We start from the raw sequence: 20454 nt of genomic DNA, 5'->3' as shown, positions 1-20454 counted from the left end.
CTAATAAAAGCACCATTATATCGAATGAATATCTGTTCATCATCACATCAGGTCATAGATTCCTGGGTCTAAAAATAATAACTATTATTATTATTATTATTTTATTTTTCATTTTTTTAATTGGAAACTGACTGGGCTGATCTAATAGAAAGTGGAAGCTTGTCCCACAGCATTGAAGATAAAAACAGTGATAGGACGGTCCTCATTATTTTAAGAAAAATGTGCCAGTACTTTGATTTCAGGAGGATTTGTCCACACTAAGGGGTTAAAAGTAGTGAGATGAAAAGTGTGCCTATACCATACAGAGATCACAAAGTATATTGGGGTTTGTTTGTTTTTTGATTGGATGGGATTTTGGATCAAATGGGAAGCCAGTGAGTTTATAGGGCCTAGCACTTGCATTTCTTTCCTCCTTCAGTAATAAAATACTTACATACAATAACCATATCCAACTTCTTAATAGCAATGAACTGGTCTGCATTGGTGCATCATATCTTTATTCTCTTCCCCCTCCTGCCCCCCTCTTTCTTAAATAGATAACTATCATATCTGATATCATATCTCACAGTACAATAATATTGAATGGGTTGCATTGTTGTATTTTGTCATGTTTCTCAGGTCTTTGTCTGAATTTCTACGAACATTATTGCTAAGGATTGTCTTATTGCATTGGAGTCACACTGGGTTAAATATGTACACTTGGGTTTTAAGGGGTATTTATTATTTTCTTCTTTTTTGGGGGTTGTATGGAAGCCCCAAACGCAATTTCATTGTTCTTGACAATGACAATAAATAAATAAATACTAAATACTAAAAATACTAAATTTATTATCCTGAAAAACTAAATATGACTCTCACAGTAAAACTTCAGCTTTCATGTAACTGATATTATACCTAAAAAGAAGATGCCGCAGTTGTAAATATGATGTTTTCCAAAAGGTTGACACTATTTCATGTACTGCGTCGTCCCACTCACACATACCTTTTGTTGTCTCCTTCGTCTCTCCCTGCTTTTCTGCTCCTTAAAGATGCAGTAGGGAGAAATTTAGAAAGTGTATTTGTTAGAGGTATCCCATGGTAAAAACCTAACTAAGTGAATCCTAAAGTTCCCTGCTAAATCAACTGCACCATGCATGCGGACTAACCCTTAACATGGACTTGGTAGAGAGCAGGTGTACAGAAGGCTTTAAATGTTTTTATCTCTGAAAACAGGGACTGTTTCTGGCCTTAAATGTTGCCGTAAGAGCAGTAAGAGTGAAGTTGTGGGGCAGGCCACTGAACAGTAAATGTTTTTTCTAAATCTGAGTTCAACCCTTGGACATAAGAGTGTGATTTTTTTTCCCAATTCCTGTCTGATATGAGCGGGATGCTCAGATTTTACTGAAGCAGGAAAATGCTGTGCACATGTTTTATGCCGTCTTGGAAAATGAACCATTTGCATATTCATCGTCTGAAGGAAGCACATTTGATTTTGTATTCGATTTTTTTTACGAGACAAGTTATTACTTTTGTACATTTGAAGGGAATATTTAGACTGTTAATTCCCTCTGGCGACATGTCTTTTCCCACCCATTACTGGCAATCTCAGTACATACAAAAAAACAAAAAACCATGAGCACACAAAGTGAAATTCAAATCCAGTTTAATTAGTCAAGAAAACAACAGCTTGCGAGCAGAATGAGAACAAAACTAGAGTGGGCTCGAAGTCCCATTCGAGGCTTCAGAGAGGAGAGGCGGGGAGATGGAGCTGGTACTCCTCAGTTGCTGAACAGAGCCAAACAATCTTTGCTAAAGTTTCCGTTTGTTTCGGGGCTTCCTTCAAGCCAGCTGGGTGGGGTTCACCACAAAAGACACTTCAGTGACTGCCAGAGCGATCTGACAATCAGAGGGAACTTTGTATTTTTCTTTGATGGATGACTTGGTTGGTGCTATGTGTGGCCTGGCTGACTTCTTTCCATCCATCTAGTGTTTCACATTTGGTGAAGTAGACTATGAATTATTTGCAAACACTAGTTCACTCTTTTTCTGTTCACCGTCCACATTAGGTCCTCTGGAAAATATCTTCTGATAGTTTCACTACCCCGTTTTCACTCCCCAGTCGATCTCAAGTCCATCTGATCAGAACTGTCAGCTTTAAGGGAAATAGTCACGCAGCTCTGGAATAAAGAGTTCAAAGTTGGGCTGCTGGAAATGTGTTCAATCAATGTTTTTTTTCTTTTTTTTTCTTTTTTTCCATACAGTTCAGTCTGAAACAAGAAGCTGATGAGGTGTGTGCTGCTGTGAGTTTCGTAGTCCAGCTGGCTCACAGTGGTCCTTTCTCTGATCTGCAGAGAGAGATGGAAAACATCAAATATGTCAGAGTGAGGTCTGGGGGCTTCACAAGAAACAATATCATCAGCTTCATGTATCCAGTAACTGCAGTGTAATAGCAAAACAATGGTTTTGTATTATGAACAATACACTGTGGGCTACAAGGGTACTTTCAACAGGTAAAAACATGCTAAATACATAATTTATTTCATGCTCAGCTCTCATAATGAACACGAATATGAAAGTTTAACAAAGCTGTTGCTGCCGATGATAGTTTTGGCCTCATAAGCGTTTAATTCTCTTTTATTTATTACAGTGTCGTCCTACCTGTTTGATTTGCCTGTATTAGTTTTCTTGTCTTCTGTCTTTCCACTTCCTGTTTTATTTTGGTAATTGCTTTTCTTGTGGCTTCACTTCATCTTTCTTTTCCATCCTTTGCGTCTGTTTCCCCTGCCCTTGTTATCTTTCACCTGTCTTTGACTGTTCAGCCTGCCCTTTTCCTGTTTTGTTTCCCTGCTGCTTTTTAGACTTCTAAGATCTCGAAGAAATGATTCATCAGTTAAAAGCTTGCACCTCTTTACTTGAACCCATTCACACCAAACTATTCAAATCAGTATATCACTGTTTTACAAATCCTTTAGTAAATATTATCAGCAGCTCTCTGCAGACCTGCACTTTCCATATTTCTCACAAATGTGCTGTAATCACACTGCCGCTCAAGAAAAATGACTTAGTAATTGGTAATTCATAATTACAGACCTATTTCTAATCTTTCTTTCCTCAGCAGAATATTTGAAAACATACTTTGCAAACAACTAAATGGAGAATTCAACTTGAAGTGTTTGTGATAAGTACCAATCAGGATTTAGATCCACAGAAATGGTCACGCTAAAGTCATCAGTGAGCTGAAGCTCAACAGTGATTCACAGAGTTTCAGTCCCAACATAGAATTTCCTTTTAAATCCTACTATTAGTTCACACAGGTCTCAATGGTCTGTCCCCCTGGTACAGCTCTCACTTGTTCACTGTTTACAACCCAGTCAGACCTCTCAGGTCATCAGGTGGAGAACTTTTAAATGTTCCTAGAATCACATCAAAGTATTCTGAAGATGCTTCCAGTTGTTCTGTTCTTTGGAACAGGCTGCCTGCTGACCTGAGATTAATTGCCTCTATGCATTCAAATTAAAAAATAGACTCATTTTATTTTGCCATTTTCTCTCCCTTAAGGCTTTTTAAACCTACACAGGTTTTTATGCTTTTATCTTCAATTCAATTCAATTCAATTCATATCACAATAGTCAATTTTATATTATACAGTAAAGACCCCACAATAATACAGAGAAAACCTCAACAACCAGATGTCCCCCCTATGAATAAGCACTTGGTGACAGTGGGAAGGAAAAACTCCCTTTTAACAGGAAGACACCTCCTAGAAAATTGGATAAGCGGTCACACGAAGTAGGCTATTAACTCATTAAATTAGCCAAGGGTTCCCCTTGGACGCTCACATGAAAGAGTTTATGTTATAATTATGGATAAGTGCACTGGCAACAAAGTAGCTAATTTTACAAATTGTGAGAAAAATATGAAGAGGTTGTATTGATAATGCTGACTGTCTCATACTACTGTCAACAACATGAGTGGTACGAGAGGAAAAGCAGTGTGCAGCAGTCTAGCTTTAAAAGTGCTGTTTGGATGTGCGTTTGCACTTTAAGCATTTTGGTCACCGAGACTAGGATCATCTATCCATGAAAAAAAATAAATAAATTTGTTTGTTGCCAACTTGAAAAGATAAGAATTTATATTTCTTACTGATCAACAGGGAAACACGAAGACATTAGATGCTAATGAAAACCTTCTATCTGTGCTCAGAGGTCAGAGGGATCCTCCAGGAATAGTGATGCTATGATTGTTTTGTAGGCAGGGATTTCATAGCTGCTGATCTGTAATCTAGAACGCGACCTCAGTCCCAGTACCCACCCAGTACCCTATTAAGAAGTGAACTTTTTAGTGCAGATAACCGAGGGTTACCCAGATAAGATGAAATCCTGCTTTGTATTAAAGGCCTCTGATGGTCAGAGATCAGTGCACTGTTTTTTCCATAGCCATAAACAAAAACATGCTGCAGTTCTATGATGAATGCAATCCTTTATTTGCTCACAGAAGCCACAGAAGTTTGTGTTTTTACATAAAATTTGTATTTCAAATAATGTTCTGAGCAACGTGTGCTGTTCAGTAACTATAACAACAACTGCACTGCATTGAAAGCAACTCACAGAAATGTAACCTAAAAACTTTAACACTTGTTTTAAAAAACTCAGGAGAATAATTAATATTTAATTCTCCCAATTGGAGTGTAGATGAATTTACCTGCTCTCTATACTTTATTTACTTCTGCTTTACTTTCACCAAAGGTTGTTTTCTCACAACAAAGCACAATTTTATTTCCAAGTTTGTGTTCAGTGGAACACAAACATGTTTTTATCTTTATTATTTTTCACAATAAAATGTTCTTTGTAGTGTTTTTTTTTATTATTATTTTTATGCTTTTTTTAATCTACATGTTAATCAGCTGCTTGAAGGTGGAAAAACACACATGTGCAGTCGTCCAGTGGTCACATTCATGAAAACTCAAAAAGGAAAAAGATAAAAAAAAAAACATCCTACATCAACAAAGCTACTTGGATCTCGAGAGAACATTTATAAAGAGTTACAACCTTACGAAGCCAAAAAGCTTTCACTGTATCCATTTTATCAAAATTACAGGGTTGGGGCCACATATCTAAAGTAGACTCCCATTTTAGAGAGCTCCAAGCAAAACATGCAGCATATGACAAACATCTGTCTGCATTTGTAATAAAGTTACCTCATTTTTAACCTGAGTTAACAATATACTTGCCTAAAACCTTGAATACTCTGGTGTTTATGTCCCTGAATACATAAAGATGTTTCTTTTTTGAAAACAAATGATATCTGCAAGATTTTTCAACATTAACTGGAAGATCAGAAATCATTCACAAGTAACTCTCAGCTTCCAGTGTCCAATCGTGCAGGGCGATGGTGTGTATTTTACTGCTGTAGTAGTACAATTAGTATCATAATGATATGTTGGGCCGCTGGTGGCTTTTGGGAATGTTTCTGACCTTGAAAACTTCATATTTGTGGATTGCCTGCTTTCAGCTTTCCTCAAACCCTTTGCACTCATAGCCCAACACCGCTCACATGCCCATCTAGGGGTTTACAAAAGGCAGAGCCCAGGATGTAGTTCCACAGGATTTATGTGACTACAGTTAACAACTTTATAAAGAGTTCTACAGATAAGGACAGAATTATTATGATTATTCTCTGGCAGCACGGTGTTTAGAACTGTTGCCTCACAGCAAGAAGGTCTTGACTTGACCCCACCATCTGGCTGGAGTCTTTCTGTGTGGAGTTCCCCGTGTTTGTATGGGTTCTTTCCGGGTACTCCGGCTTCCTCCCACAGTCCAAAGACATGTTAGGTTAATTGGTGATTCTAAATTGCCCATAGGTGTAGATGTGGGTGTGAAGACTGACAACCTGTACAGTGTGTACCCCGCCTCTCGTCCTATTGTAGTTGGGATAGGCTTCAGTCCCCCCACGACTAGAACCAGAACAGCAGCGATGGGTCATTTTGTCATGTATGTAAAGCTTAAATTCTCTCTAATAACAAGCAAGAATACACGAGTTTAAGTGGAGTTACAGGGTTGCAGTGCAGAGAACATCTCCAACCACAATGAATATGTTGTCCCATTGTAACGCTCCCATTATTACAGCACTGGACAGTATATCTGACAGTGAGGGAGAAATACTTGCAATGTTGGAAGCTTTATCCAGCGTTTTAATGGCTGGAATAAACATTTTCGCTTTGCTTAAGACCCTTGAGCCTTGCTTAGCACATTGCAAAGTACACACTGTACTAATTAATTCTGTGTGAATCACAAAAAGTGATCTGGAAGCTCATATTTCTTTAAGCACAGCGCACTCCCTTAGTTTTACTACTGATAAATTTCATAAAAGCAAACATATTAATCTTCCTAAAGTAGCCAAGAAGATATCCTTTGGGGACCAATATCAAGCAGAGAATTATTAATCAGTTACTTCAAAGAAAAAGCCGTACTCAGAACCACACTAAAGCTTTACATGCCTATACTGATTTATACTTTGATATAGTGGATAGTCAGTGTCCAAAAAGTTGATTCTGTTCATCTGGACGTAGCGTTTTGTGGGAGAAACGTTTCGTCACTCATCCAAGTGACTTCTTCAGTCTCAGCTGACTGCAGGTTTCATCTTATAAACAGTACATTTGCATAATGACTGAAACCAGCCCAGTGAAGGAACAATGGGCTGGGAGGTCAGTTCCTTAATCTTAATTATGCAAATTCTCATGACCATTGATCAACAACCACTGACCAAAACCCACTGATCAAAGCCCACTGATCAATGGCCATGAGTACCGTTCACAGACAGTTAGGGAATGGCTGCAATCACAGCATTGTATGATGGCGAAAGATGTACCCTTAGGCCCCCTCCTTGATTCACAGATGGTCTTTCCCTTTTCACGTAAGATTAAGGAACTGACCTCCCAGCCCATTGTTCCTTCACTGGGCTGGTTTCAGTCATTATGCAAATGTACTGTTTATAAGATGAAACCTGCAGTCAGCTGAGACTGAAGAAGTCACTTGGATGAGTGACGAAACGTTTCTCCCACAAAACGCCACGTCCAGATGAACAGAATCAACCTTTTGGAGATTTACTTGGGCCAGAATGTTTGCAAAATAATCTTGAAAGGAAATTCTGAAATTTCACACAATTACAATTTTTCTGAACGGAAATATACAGAAGAAATGTATTACTGCAAAGATACCGGCCTCCCTATGTCAGATGTTACACTGACATATTCACACAGTAGATCAGTATTAAGTATTACTGCAGCCAGAGATGTTGATCATAAGGATTGATTTTTGATTGAGCCATCTATAAAGCCAAGTAACATGCATGCATAGCAAATTTAAATATTGGGGTTGAAAATGATTTTTTGAGGCAAACACACCAAAGGGTTGAAATTTAGGTTTGTTTCAAATCACATTTGACTGTTGCTTCACTACAAGATGGTAACAGCTGAAATAAAAGTTACAGCTCTCCCACCATTCATTTAGATAGGACAGGTGCTACCAAAGCTGGTTTCACAAATGAATTTCAGACCATTTTTTAAGACCTGTTTCAGTCTGCATGCCAGGTTGAATGAGACATATAGTACAAAGCACTCTGAGTGTTCAAGTAGAGTAGAAAAGCCCTATACACCAATCAGGCATAACATTATGACCACAGACAGGTGAAGTGAATAGCACTGAGTATCTCTCCATCATGGCACCAGTTAGTGGGCGGGATATATATTAGAGAGCAAGTGAACATTTTCTCCTCAAAGCTGATGTGTTAGAAGCAGGAAAAATGGGCAAGAGTAACAATTTGAGCAAGTTAGACAAGCTTCAGATTGTGATGGCTATGTGACTGGTTCAGAGCATCTCCAAAACTGCAGCTCTTGTGGGGTGTTCTCAGCCTGTAGTGGTCAGTATCTATCAAAGGTGTTCCAAGGAAGAAACAGTGGTAAACTAGCAACAGGGACACGGGAGGCCAAAGCACACTGATACATAGGAGGATTGAAGGCTGCACGTGTGGGCCGATCAAACAGACAAGCAACTGTGGCTCAAACTGCTGAAAAGGTTAATGCTGCTGGTAGAAAGGTGTCAGAATACACAGTGCATCACAGTTTGTTATGTATGGGATAGCCACAGTCATATCCAAAGAGACCCCTGTCCTCCACTGAAAGCACTAACAATGGGCACCTGAGTATAAAAACTGGATCACAAAGCAACATCACGTGGATGCTGGTGTCCATGTGCATCTGTGGGACGTGCCGGACAAACAAGTCTGCTTGCAACTTACAGGACTTAAAGGCTCTGTGCTAGCGTCATGGTGCCAGATACCACAGCACACCTTTACGGCCTTGACAGGTCCAGCACAATATTAGGCAGGTGGTCATAACGTTATGCCCGATCAGTGCATAAGAAGCAATCCATTTACTATTTAAATCAGCGCAATCTAACCACACAAAGACTTAATATGGGGAGGCTTGCATGTTTAAGTGAGGTTAAAGTGAGGTCCAAATTTTCACATTTCTGTTAAGTACTGGAAAAGTTCAGGTCTAAAATGCAGATGCTTAAGATGCCTGTCAAGCGGTAAAACCTTGTGCAAAGTCTGTAAAATATTCAGTCTGATTAATATGTGGCTAAGAGATTCCCACATTTATGCCTGAATGTCACATAATGTGGAAAACACACTAAACTTTTCTCTGCAGGAATTTTAAATTCGCAACGTCTTGTTAGGGACTCTCGTGTCTGCATGTGGACATATTTGGGATGATCCTGGGCGCTCACTTGTATACCTTCCTATTATTTAAGTGCATGGTTTAGTTCAAACTGTCAGACCGTGTGTCTGGAGCTGTAATTCACCGTCATCAGAATATTACCTCTTACTGAGGCTGCCTCTCGGTGCTGCCATTAAGATGGCCCCCCTCATAGTCCAGCTGGCACAGGATCATGTTGTTCTTGAGGAAAAACTTGTCTCCCACGCAAAATCTGCAGAGAGAAATCAAAATATGGAACTGGGTCTTGGTTCTTGCTACAGCCGAAGTGAATGATGAGGTCCCAGAGGAGCATTTCAGGCATATTTTCAGCATACATCTGTAGCAATGATGCTTAGAAATTTAATCTTGCATGACTGCTGCCTGATTAACTGTCTGAGTGATATACAAAGTCTTTAACCCCTTGAAGTTTTTCAAGTGAAGGGGATTTCATTGCATTGTGATTACGGTGCACTGCTAATATGCTCTTAATGACCAGTGAGCTCACCAGTACATCTCCGAGATAAGTCAACTGAATTTGATCTCCCTGGCTAATTGCTACCCTAATCTTACCTCTGGCGGCAGAGCTGACAGGCAAAGCAGTCTAAATGGTAGACGTTGTCTCTGGCTCTCATCACCATCTCAAAGGCAGGGATCAGCTTACTGCAGGCTGCACAGTTCCCCGTCACCCCAAAGAGCCTGCAGAGGGAGAGAGGGCAACAAGCAGGCCTGTAATCTGGACAAACACAGATACATTTCAGCCAGGAGCTGCAGAAGGAAAAAAAACACTGAACTAGAGGACAAAAGGTAGCCTGTGTGTCCCAGAGAGCATCACAGATGATGCTCGAGCACCGTTCGCAAATAATCACTTCAATTACTGATTTATAGCGGTGAACTGCACTGCGTTTCCTGATTATTGATGGCTGTTTCCACTCCCCCTAATGCAGAGCCCACATTATATACATATAAGTGCAGCCAAGTGTGAAAAACCATTCAAATCGCGCCTCTAGTAGTAATTATGAGGAGATGATAGTATGAGCTTCTCATAATAAGATCTGGAGCTGTGTCATTAAGCTATGGCTGCAACTAACCATTAAGTTTATTATCAACCAATCTGCAGACTCGACAGTCAAAAAGCTGGAATGTGAGCGAAAGGCAAGAAAAGCTTGAATTTCTGCAGAAAACGTTTCATGTTTTTACTTGTCAAATGGCATGTATGATTAATTGTTTCAGCTTTGTTGCCAAAATTAGTCCAGACACCCCATGTGGACAGATAATGAGAAAACCACAGGGTTTGTAATGCATCACACAAACTCCAGTAAGTCAGTTAAAATCAGTTTTAGCTATATCACAACAAATAATCACCTCAAAGCTCTTTATGTTGCGTAGTAAAAACTGCATGAAAACCCCAACAGTCACACGACCCCCTATTAGCAGCCCTTGGTGATAGTGGGAAGGAAAAACTCTTTTATTCGGAAGACACCTCCAGCATCCGGGTTGGACAGATATCTGCTGTGATCAGTGATCAGTATTAGCAATACACTGAATACCTCTTAGCCTATGATATGTTCTTTCTCCATTTCCTCCATTTATTTACAATAGTTCAGCATTAAAGGTTCATTTTTAAAATCTGGTTAGCTCATCAACAGCTGATTATACTATAAAATGTCTCCAACAACGTCTGATATGTTCTGACATTACAGTTTTTCTCTTAAATGTTTTTCATTTGGTAAATGTCCCATAAATTCAGAACCTAAACTATGTCCCTAACCCTACATAGGTCGGCAACAATCTGAGGCATGTTAAGAGGTTAGAGGTATAGCACTACAGTTAGCAAGCCTGGAAAAAAGTCAGTACACTCCATTGTTTTAACAGTGTTGCTCTGCCAACACTGCGTGAAGGTAGGGTTACAACTTTCCATCTATTCTCTTCAAACATCTGTTATTTCTGCACTAATCTTTTTTCTTCACATATGTGAGCGTTCAGAATATCAAATGTGAGAGTTTTCATAAACTGGATATGAGCTCTATCACTAATGCATTACTGCTGATAGAGAGCAGCAAAATAGAGATTAACTGATATGAAAATGTCACGATTTATATGAAATGTCAGTTGCTTTAAGAAGAAAGTCAATTTATTACTCTCTTCTGAAACCCCAAATTTATCTGGCAACTTTTGAACCTTGTCCTCAGACCACCTGAGAACAAACTGTGTTGCTATAAATGCTTTGTGCTGGCCAGCTGCAGATGGCCTCACCGCTTATTCACCTCTAACAGAATGACCAAATAACTCCCCAAGAGCCCGGCACACACGAAGACAAGTGGCTGCTGCTGATTTCCATATTCCATTAGAGGCCAAATAGAAAAAGGGGGCTTTGGAGGAACCCTTATGGAAAAAGGTCATCCATGTAATAAGGGAGAAAAGCACTGAGCAGCCCTGGATTACAAATGGAAAACGTCATCAAATGAGTGACCAACGTGAGAACAAAAGTGAGACCTAATTAACAGAATGTTCTGATCTAACGAGCTCGAGTCAGGCACCTGGTGGGTTTTTTTCCTGCTCCTTAACGAGGCTACGAAGCTCAATGCTAATTCTCTACAAATGGTCCAATTAAAAGAAATCACATGGTTTTAATCCCACTCTTCAAAGGCCTTTGGTCTGCACCCTTGCAATGATGAGGAAAACAGGAGGCAATCTAGCCAATTTAACTGTCAAAAGGGGTTTTGGTCTCCTAAGTGCAGTGCAGCTAATGAGCGACTTAGCTCCAACCAAATCCAGCTGGATTGTACATGAGACTAACACATGAGTTCAGCAATGTGGCTGCGATATCAGGAGTTCTCTTGCTGACCTGACACCAGATATCATTATTTCTAGGCAAGAAAAAGCAGAGGCATATAACTCTGAGTGGAGCCCGTTGATGCAGACAAGGTTTGTTTAGAAAAGGTTGATGGTTTTAAAAAGGCTAAGGTAGAAATCTATTTAAACCCCAAGTACATTGAAACATACTTACCTGTATAGTCATCCTGGACCAAATCATAGTCACAAAAGGTGCAGAATAACTTCAGATATTGTACAGATGGCCGTGCACCGTAATCATGAGGTGGCCAAACCCTGAAGGAGATCCTGCTTTATAGTCAGTTTTACTCTAATTGGGGCAAGAACTTGGTAAATTAATAACATGGGAACATAAAGGGAACTTAAGGCAAGCGTATCAAACCATGAACTCACTAGGAAAATTTTTATTGAGGAAAAAATTAAGCAGTGTCATGTCTTGATGCATGCTTAGTCATCCATGTAAGATAATCCCAAAAAGTTGATTCTGTTCATCTGGATGTAGTGCTTTCAGTCCAGATGAACACCTGCTTTGGCTTCATTTTTCACACCTGCAGTCTGTGGTGCTGCTCCTTGATGAAACTATCCACTTTGTATGAGTTTATAAAATCATTAGTTATTATTATTCTTTGATTCTCTTTTTCTCTTCTCTTTTTTTCTTCTCTCCCTCCCCTCACCCCTGCCCAGTCACAGCAGATGGCCGACCCTCCCTGAGCTGGTTCTGCCAGAGGTTTCTTCCTGTTAAAAGGGAGTTTTCCTTTCCCACTGTCGCCAAGTGCTTACTCATAGGGAGTTGTCTGATTGTTGAGGTTTTCTCTCTATCATTGAAGGGTCTTTAACTTATAACAAAAATTGAGTTGTTTGTGATTTGGCACTATCTAAATAAAAGTGTATTGAAATTGAAAAGCATCAACTGTTCATTCTACTGAAGTACCAACACAAACTTGATAAAACTTCATATCCACAGCATAATCACAGCTAATATCACCCTTTAAAGACTGATGTCTCCAGCTACATGTCTTCTTAGGACGAAATTAACCATTATCAAAGCCCATGTTAAGAACTATAAGAGACAACGGAAACATTTACAAAGTGCAAGCTTCACTGTTCTGCCTTTTCTTTCTTATGCTGCATACAAGATGCTTATGTCTGTGCAAGTTTACTGCAGACAGCTGATGTTCTTATTTGTGCTCTTGAACCCATAAACCTCAAAACTAGTCCATGTTTGGATAATGTAACCGTTAACCCTGTCACCCTGCAGGATAAACCCTTTCACAGGGAAAAACAAACAAGTATTTTTCCACAAGACTGTAACGCAGAGTCAAAATATGGTGACTCAAAACATTCCCTCTCAAGCACACCACATCCAAACACTGTCAAATGATGCTTGGACAGATTTAATTTATTTACTGACGTGTTGGCGATTGTGGACACTTGATTGCCTGTGAGGGCCACTTGCTTCACTTTGATATCGTAGTACCATTCTCTAAGAAAAACGCTCACATTTCACATATGGGAGCCGTACCTCAGGTAGTCTCTGCGGCAAAGGATGAGGTTGGCCCGGGTGTAGAGTGTGGAGCCCAGCCGGCCCAAGCGGCAGTCACAGCAGGCACACTTCAGACAGTCCTCATGCCAGTATCTGTCTAACGCCTGAAGCATGAAGCGGTCCCGTATCTTCCCATTACAGCCGGCGCAGCCCCTCGGCTTTTCTCTGGACTGGAGGGACACAAGAGACACACCTGGCAGGAAAAAGGCCAAGAAACAGACAGACACAGAGACAGACACAGAGACAGACACAGAGACAGACAGAGGAGATTCAGTGTTAGTTTTCTGTCAGGAATGAGACACAAAGAGTGAATGTCAATAAGGGCTTTTTCTGCAATCTATTTTTTTAATTGTTGCACATTAACAATATAATAGAGTATAATAGAGCAAGCATATATATATATATATATATATAGGTCCCTCATCCGAGCTTGAAGGATAAACCGCCCGCAGGGGCGTGCTGGGTGTGTGTTTATACATATATATATATATATATATATATATATATATATATATATAAAACACCCAGCGGTTTATCCTTCAAGCTCGGGTCCTCTACCAGAGGCCTGGGAGCTTGAGGGTCCTGCGCAGTATCTTAGTTGTTCCCAGGACTGCGCTCTTCTGGACAGAGATCTCCGATGTTGTTCCCGGGATCTGCTGGAGCCACTCGCCTAGCTTGGGAGTCACCGCACCTAGTGCTCCGATTACCACGGGGACCACCGTTACCTTCACCCTCCACATCCTCTCGAGCTCTTCTCTGAGCCCTTGGTATTTCTCCAGCTTCTCGTGTTCCTTCTTCCTGATATTGCTGTCATTCGGAACTGCTACATCGATCACTACGGCCGTCTTCTTCTGTTTGTCTACCACCACTATGTCCGGTTGGTTAGCCACCACCATTTTGTCCGTCTGTATCTGGAAGTCCCACAGGATCTTAGCTCGGTCATTCTCCACCACCCTTGGGGGCATCTCCCATTTTGACCTCGGGACTTCCAGGTTATACTCGGCACAGATGTTCCTGTACACTATGCCGGCCACTTGGTTATGGCGTTCCATGTATGCCTTGCCTGCTAGCATCTTGCACCCTGCTGTTATGTGCTGGATTGTCTCTGGGGCATCTTTACACAGCCTGCACCTGGGGTCTTGCCTGGTGTGATAGACCCCAGCAGAGGGTCAGGCAAGTCCTGAGGAGTCAGCTGAATGGTAAGAACAAGATCCGGGCCATCAACACGTACGCCCTGCCCGTGATCAGGTACCCTGCTGGGGTAATAGGCTGGCCAAAGGAGGAGATAGAAGCCACTGACATAAAGACAAGAAAGCTCCTTACCATGCATGGAGGGTTTCACCCCAAATCCAGCACCCTGAGGCTGTACGCTAAGCGGAAGGAAGGGGGCCGGGGACTGGTGAGTGTCAGCACCACAGTCCAGGATGAGACAACGAACATCCAAGAATGAATATATACATATATATATATATATATATATATATACATATATATATATATATATATACATATATATATATATACGTATATATATACATATATATATATATATATATACATATATACATATATATACATATATACATATATATATATATATATATATATATATATATATATACTTCATTAGGGAAGTCTGTGGGACATTTATCTCTATTTCTAGTTTTATGACATTGTAGGAGATGTGTTGTTTCCGTTTATATATAAGTAACCTGAAGCATGTTATTGGTTTAAAGCCTTTATGATTCTGTCAACATCATCAAAATCGACCTGATGTGGTAAAATAGTTGCTTGGGGTTGCATTGTGTTGCACAGGTGTGCCCATTAAAGTGGAAGTACTGAGTACCAGTTTAAGCAAGGGAACGTGTACTCACTCTCCTCCTTGTCCAGCACCATCCTTTAGGTAAACGGCAATAATCCAACAGTGGGAGAAATACCAGCCTTTACTCTCCTGCGTGGAAGAGCGGTAACAAACACTGAGGCCTGGACGCGCTGTTTGAACCTAGAGTCGCTCAAACTTCAGCTCCGCTCTTCATAGTCCCCGAAGAGAGAGCCGAGAGAAACAGCCGCGGAGTCGCTCTCTTTTCCCTCGCGCGTAAAAATAGCCCGTGGATGGATGAAAACAGCTTCTCGGAGTATCACCTTGCCCTGCAGTAGAGATGTCCCCAAATCAACAGTGGCTTAGCATTATCTTGGCTGATATCAGTGCGTAAGTATTTCTCTATCTGCACAGGCTGCGGCTGTTCCCCTCAAATGAGCCCTCCTGCACACAACGAGCCTCCCCCCTCCTCTCTCTCTCTCTCTCTCTCTCTCTCTCTCCCCTCTCTCTGTCTCTCTCTCACACTGCAAAAAACTCCCAGAGTCAAATGTTTTTTTAACGCTGCGTGCTAATTATATAAAGTCATTATGTTCAGATCTGATAGTAACCGCCCCCTCCCTCTCCAAATCAATTATTCAATACACAGTCACACACCAGGACAGCCCGGGCCTGAGGTGTTTTAAAATGAGCTTATTCAACTCCAAGGACACCAATTATCTCCAGGGCGCCCTGTAGTCAAAGCTGTGGCTTTTCAGCACGACAGATGCAGAGCCTTTTTTGTGCGCGAACGTGCACAGGCGCGCGCCTGTTCAACGTGTTCATCCTTTATTAATGTACTTGGGGTGTTTTTTAAAGGTAATAGATTAGCTCGGACTAAGACTATACTGTATTACAGATACCATGAAAGGTATCTGTAATACAGTTTTCAAAACGAAATAGCCACACAGGTGATTAAATCTCCAGATGCCATAATCAGGAAATACTTAAAAAGATACCCTAATGCGTTGACTCCGGGTTTCGAAATGAATACATCATTTTAGATGGCCTTGAACAGGGAAATATGGAATAAAAACATGATTAAACTGCTAAAAGCCCAACATCATTTCTTCTGGAGATTTTTAGTAATGCTTTAGAGATTGTAGGTTAGTGGGGGCGATGCCAATATAGATCACATAAAAAAGCTTGTCTATACCTTCAGTCTTCCATGAATATGACAGGAAATTGGAACCTATAAAAGAGCAATAAAGTAGCTGAAAGCTTCATAATAGAGCAATTACATACAGCAAGACCTTGTGGGAAAATTAAGAAGTTAATAGAACACAAAAAGCATAGACCATGCCAGAAAAGTAATGATCATACTTTGGGTCCCCGTGAGACTATGATCAGCATGTATGACATAAAAACATTAAAACAAAGGTGTGTCTACTAAAGAGTTTAGGGCTTGAGTAGGCTCACCTAAAGCTACATGCTGATTTAAGGAAATCTAAGCTCTAGAAATTAGCTAAAACTGACAATGAAATTGGTAGTGCAGCCCAATGTGGAAATATTAAGCAAAAACCATAAAAATATACATCAGCTAAAGGTCACAATGACCTAATTGGCAAACCTATTACCACAGGTTGTTAATAGGTGATAAGCAGTGGTTCTCAAACTGGTGGGGAATAGAGCCGCTGCATGCAGACAAATGTTCTGTGGCGCATACATATGATACACATGGTAACATTAATGAAATAAAGTGCTCAGATCCTATCCAGGCTATCATACTAATGTATCAATGCATTTGTCAGCAGACTGGCTGCTATAACCTTCTGACTCCTCGAGTATAATAGTGATATCGTAAGCAAGGAGTCATTAAAAATGAAGAGAATATGTTGTGGCCAGATGCTGTTAATTAAATGCACTTGATTAACTTAGCTGATGTTTTGGCAGTTTGCTGGACTGTAGTATTCAGGTGTGTGAACACAATGAGAAGGAAGACAGACATCAGCAATTGCTTAACCGACAGTGTTGCTGCCAGTCTGCAAAGGGTTATAAAGCCATTTGCAAATAATCTCAAGTCTGTCGTTCTATAGTGAGAAAGATTATTCGGAACTGGAAAACACTTGATATAGGTGTCAATTTTCCCAGGATTGGACATCCCATCAATTTAACGCCAAGATCAGACCATGCAATGTTAAGTGGAACTGCAAAAACCCAAGAGCCACATCTCACTGTACAGACTTCAGTTAGCATGTTAAATGTTAAAATGACACTACAATTAGAAAAAGACTGAATAAATATGGCTTGTTTTGGAAGGGTTGTCAGGGGGAAAGCCTTGTCTAGCTTATGTTTGCAAAGTTCTCAGCAAGACTTCTTGTAAGAGGAGACCAAAATTGTCATGAATCGCTGTGTGGCAGGCGGGAGTTGGACCCAAAATGCAGGACTCAGACTCGAGGGAATGAACTCAAAACAGCTTTATTTGCCGGTAGAACAAACATACAAACTAAACTAAACTGGGAAGCCACAAACTAAGAACTTACAGGGAGATCCACACACAGCATGAGGGACGACGTCACACCGACTCAGAAACACAGGGTTTAAATACACTGGGGAGTAACGAGGGGAATGAGACACAGAAGGAGGGCACAGCTGGGAGAAATCAGGACTGACGAGACAAGCAAAGCAGGACACATTCACATAAGAAACGGACCTTCAAAGTAAAACAGGAAGTATCACACAGAGATGCGAACTTGACACAGTGGAGACAGCAACTAAGAAATACAGAGACATAAACCATAAGGCAGAGGTCTAAGAACCAAAATACACAGGGAAATACTCAGCTGGGAACACAAGAGACTAGACTAGAGAGAGTAACAAAAAACCAACCATGAGAACATAATGCACAATGCAGAGTGACAGAAAACAAGAAACTCAAACATGCAAAGACACAATTACACAGAACAGAGGGGACACAGAGAGACATGAAGGGCAAGGGATCAAAACTAGAAGCCATAGAATAAATCACACACAAGTACAATAATACGAAAATCACAAAGAACTAAAAACGCTGGGTCAGGAGACCCAGGACCGTGACAGTACCCCCCCCTCAAGGGCTGGCTCCAGACAGCCCAAACACAGAAAAACAAAACCAAACAGAAAACAACCCAGGGCGGGCGGCGGGGGCCCAGGACGGAGGGCTCGGAACAGAAAACAGAAGAGCACAGCAAACACCGGAGCCCAAGAAAACAACCCAAACACAGAGCAGTTCAGGGGGCCGACCGTGCGGAAGGCAACGGCGGAGACGCGGAACCAGTTCAGGGGGCCGGCCGTGCGGAAGGCAACGGCGGAGACGCGGAACCAGTTCAGGGGGCCGGCCGTGCGGAAGGCAACGGCGGCGGCGAAGGAGACGACGGAGCAGTTCAGGGGGCCGGCCGTGCGGAAGGCAACGGCGGCGGCGAAGGAGACGACGGAGCAGTTCAGGGGGCCGGCCGCGCGGAAGGCAGCGGCGGCCCTCCAGTCTCAGGCGTGCTGGCCATGGCCTGGTGGGCACCGGACCAGGCGTAGCAGAGGCAGAGGCCGGACCAGGCGTAGCAGAGGCAGAGGCCGGACCAGGCGTAGCAGAGGCAGAGGCCGGACCAGGCGTAGCAGAGGCAGAGGCCGGACCAGGCGTAGCAGAGGCAGAGGCCGGACCAGGCGTAGCAGAGGCAGAGGCCGGACCAGGCGTAGCAGAGGCAGAGGCCGGACCAGGCGTAGCAGAGGCAGAGGCCGGACCAGGCGACGACGAGGCGGTCGCAGGTGGCGGCTGGACAGGCTCCTCGGGCCCTCCAGCTGGTGCGGCGTGAGGCTGAACGGGCCCCTCGGACCCTCCAGCGGAGACAGGAGGCTGGACGGGCCCCTCGGACCCTCCAGCTGACGAGACAGGAGGCTGGACGGGCCCCTCGGACCCTCCAGCTGACGAGACAGGAGGCTGGACGGGCCCCTCGGACCCTCCAGCGGAGACAGGTGGCTGAACGGGCCCCTCGGACCCTCCAGCGGAGACGAGGAGGTGCTGGCTGGGCTCACTGGAACCCCCAGCGGACGAGGTAGATGGCGGCACGGGAGCCGCGGAGTGCTGGATGAGCTCATCCGAGCTTCCAGCAGGAGCCGATGTAGAGCCAGAGAGAATTGGGACCCCGGGCTCAACGTTAAGCTGGCTAGAAAACTGCACTGCTACGGGGAACTGGGCCAAAGGTTCAGGTGCGAGCTGAGCTGCTGGACACACGGGGACCTGAGCTGCTGGACACACGGGGACCTGAGCTGCTGGACACACGGGGACCTGAGCTGCTGGACACACGGGGACCTGAGCTGCTGGACACACGGGGACCTGAGCTGCTGGACACACGGGGACCTGAGCTGCTGGACACACGGGGACCTGAGCTGCTGGACACACGGGGACCTGAGCTGCTAACGGTGGAGAAGTAAATGACTGCACAGGGGACTGAACTGATGTCTGTAGTAACGGTGGTGGTGAGAGTGGAGTAGGTGGTGGAGTTAATGACTTCACAGGGGAATGAACTAGAGGAAGTGACGGTTGTGGTGCTGGTGGTTGAGTGGGTGACTGTGCTAAAGGAGGCTGCACTGGGGACACTGGAGACTGCACTGGGGAAAGCAGGGCTGCAGGAGGCTGCGCTAGAGACTGCAGTGATGGTTGTAGTGGAGGTGTGACGGGTGGAGGAGTGGCTGAAGTGGCTGCGGGTCGGGCGGCTAGTGGCTCAGCTACAGAGCATATTAACGGCAGGGCTATGGGTTGAATGTCTGACTGAGTAGCAGCCTGAATGGCTGGGTGTAGTGATGGAAGGGAAACAGGTGGTAGTGTGGATGACGGAACTAAGGGCGACTGAGTGGCAGACCGAACTGATGACTGAAGCGATGGTAGAGGTGAAAATGGAGCGTGTGGTGGAGTTAATGGCTGTGCTGCTAAGAGAGCTTCAGGAGGCCGGGCAGCTAAGAGAGCTTCAGGAGGCCGGGCAGCTAAGAGAGCTTCAGGAGGCCGGGCAGCTAAGAGAGCTTCAGGAGGCCGGGCAGCTAAGAGAGCTTCAGGAGGCCGGGCAGCTAAGAGAGCTTCAGGAGGCCGGGCAGCTAAGAGAGCTTCAGGAGGCCGGGCAGCTAAGAGAGCTTCAGGAGGCCGGGCAGCTAAGAGAGCTTCAGGAGGCCGGGCAGCTAAGAGAGCTTCAGGAGGCCGGGCAGCTAAGAGAGCTTCAGGAGGCCGGGCAGCTAAGAGAGCTTCAGGAGGCCGGGCAGCTAATAAACTGTTCACATTTCCATCCGTAGCACAAAACACAACCCCTGAACGAATAGTCCCACGGTTCGACACAAAAAGAGTCCTTATTCACCATAGCCGGCGATGTACAAGTCTGAATGTCCGGCTGTGGGGTGGCGCGCTGGCGGCGTGATCGTTGTTTCTTTTTTGATGATGGTTCTGACGGGCCGAGCGGCTCCACATCCGGCCCTTCAGGCAGGTGGGTAGTAGCAGCTGGGGGATGAAGGTGGAGTTCGTTGTGGATTAAA

At 43.3% G+C, this 20454-nt stretch overlaps 1 protein-coding gene across 1 annotated transcript; it reads right to left on the bottom strand.

Annotated features, from left to right (window-relative positions):
- Window positions 1-1641: 1641 nt before the first annotated feature.
- On the bottom strand, window positions 1642-15367 carry LOC308391794 (rhombotin-1-like). Its single transcript, XM_080874542.1, has 5 exons — window positions 14984-15367; window positions 13089-13302; window positions 9305-9430; window positions 8858-8966; window positions 1642-2324 (listed from the first exon to the last, which is right to left on the bottom strand). Exons 1-4 carry the CDS (start codon window positions 15003-15005, stop codon window positions 8861-8863), a joined length of 468 nt encoding a protein of 155 aa, XP_080730668.1. The 5' UTR covers window positions 15006-15367; the 3' UTR covers window positions 1642-2324; window positions 8858-8860.
- Window positions 15368-20454: the final 5087 nt, after the last annotated feature.

Source organism: Rhamphochromis sp. 'chilingali' (genome assembly GCF_963969265.1).
Source record: "Rhamphochromis sp. 'chilingali' genome assembly, chromosome: 2".
NCBI classification, from domain to species: Eukaryota; Metazoa; Chordata; class Actinopteri; order Cichliformes; family Cichlidae; genus Rhamphochromis; species Rhamphochromis sp. 'chilingali'.
The sequence above is the reverse complement of the archived record's forward strand: the minus strand, read 5'-3'. Positions and strand labels throughout refer to the sequence as shown.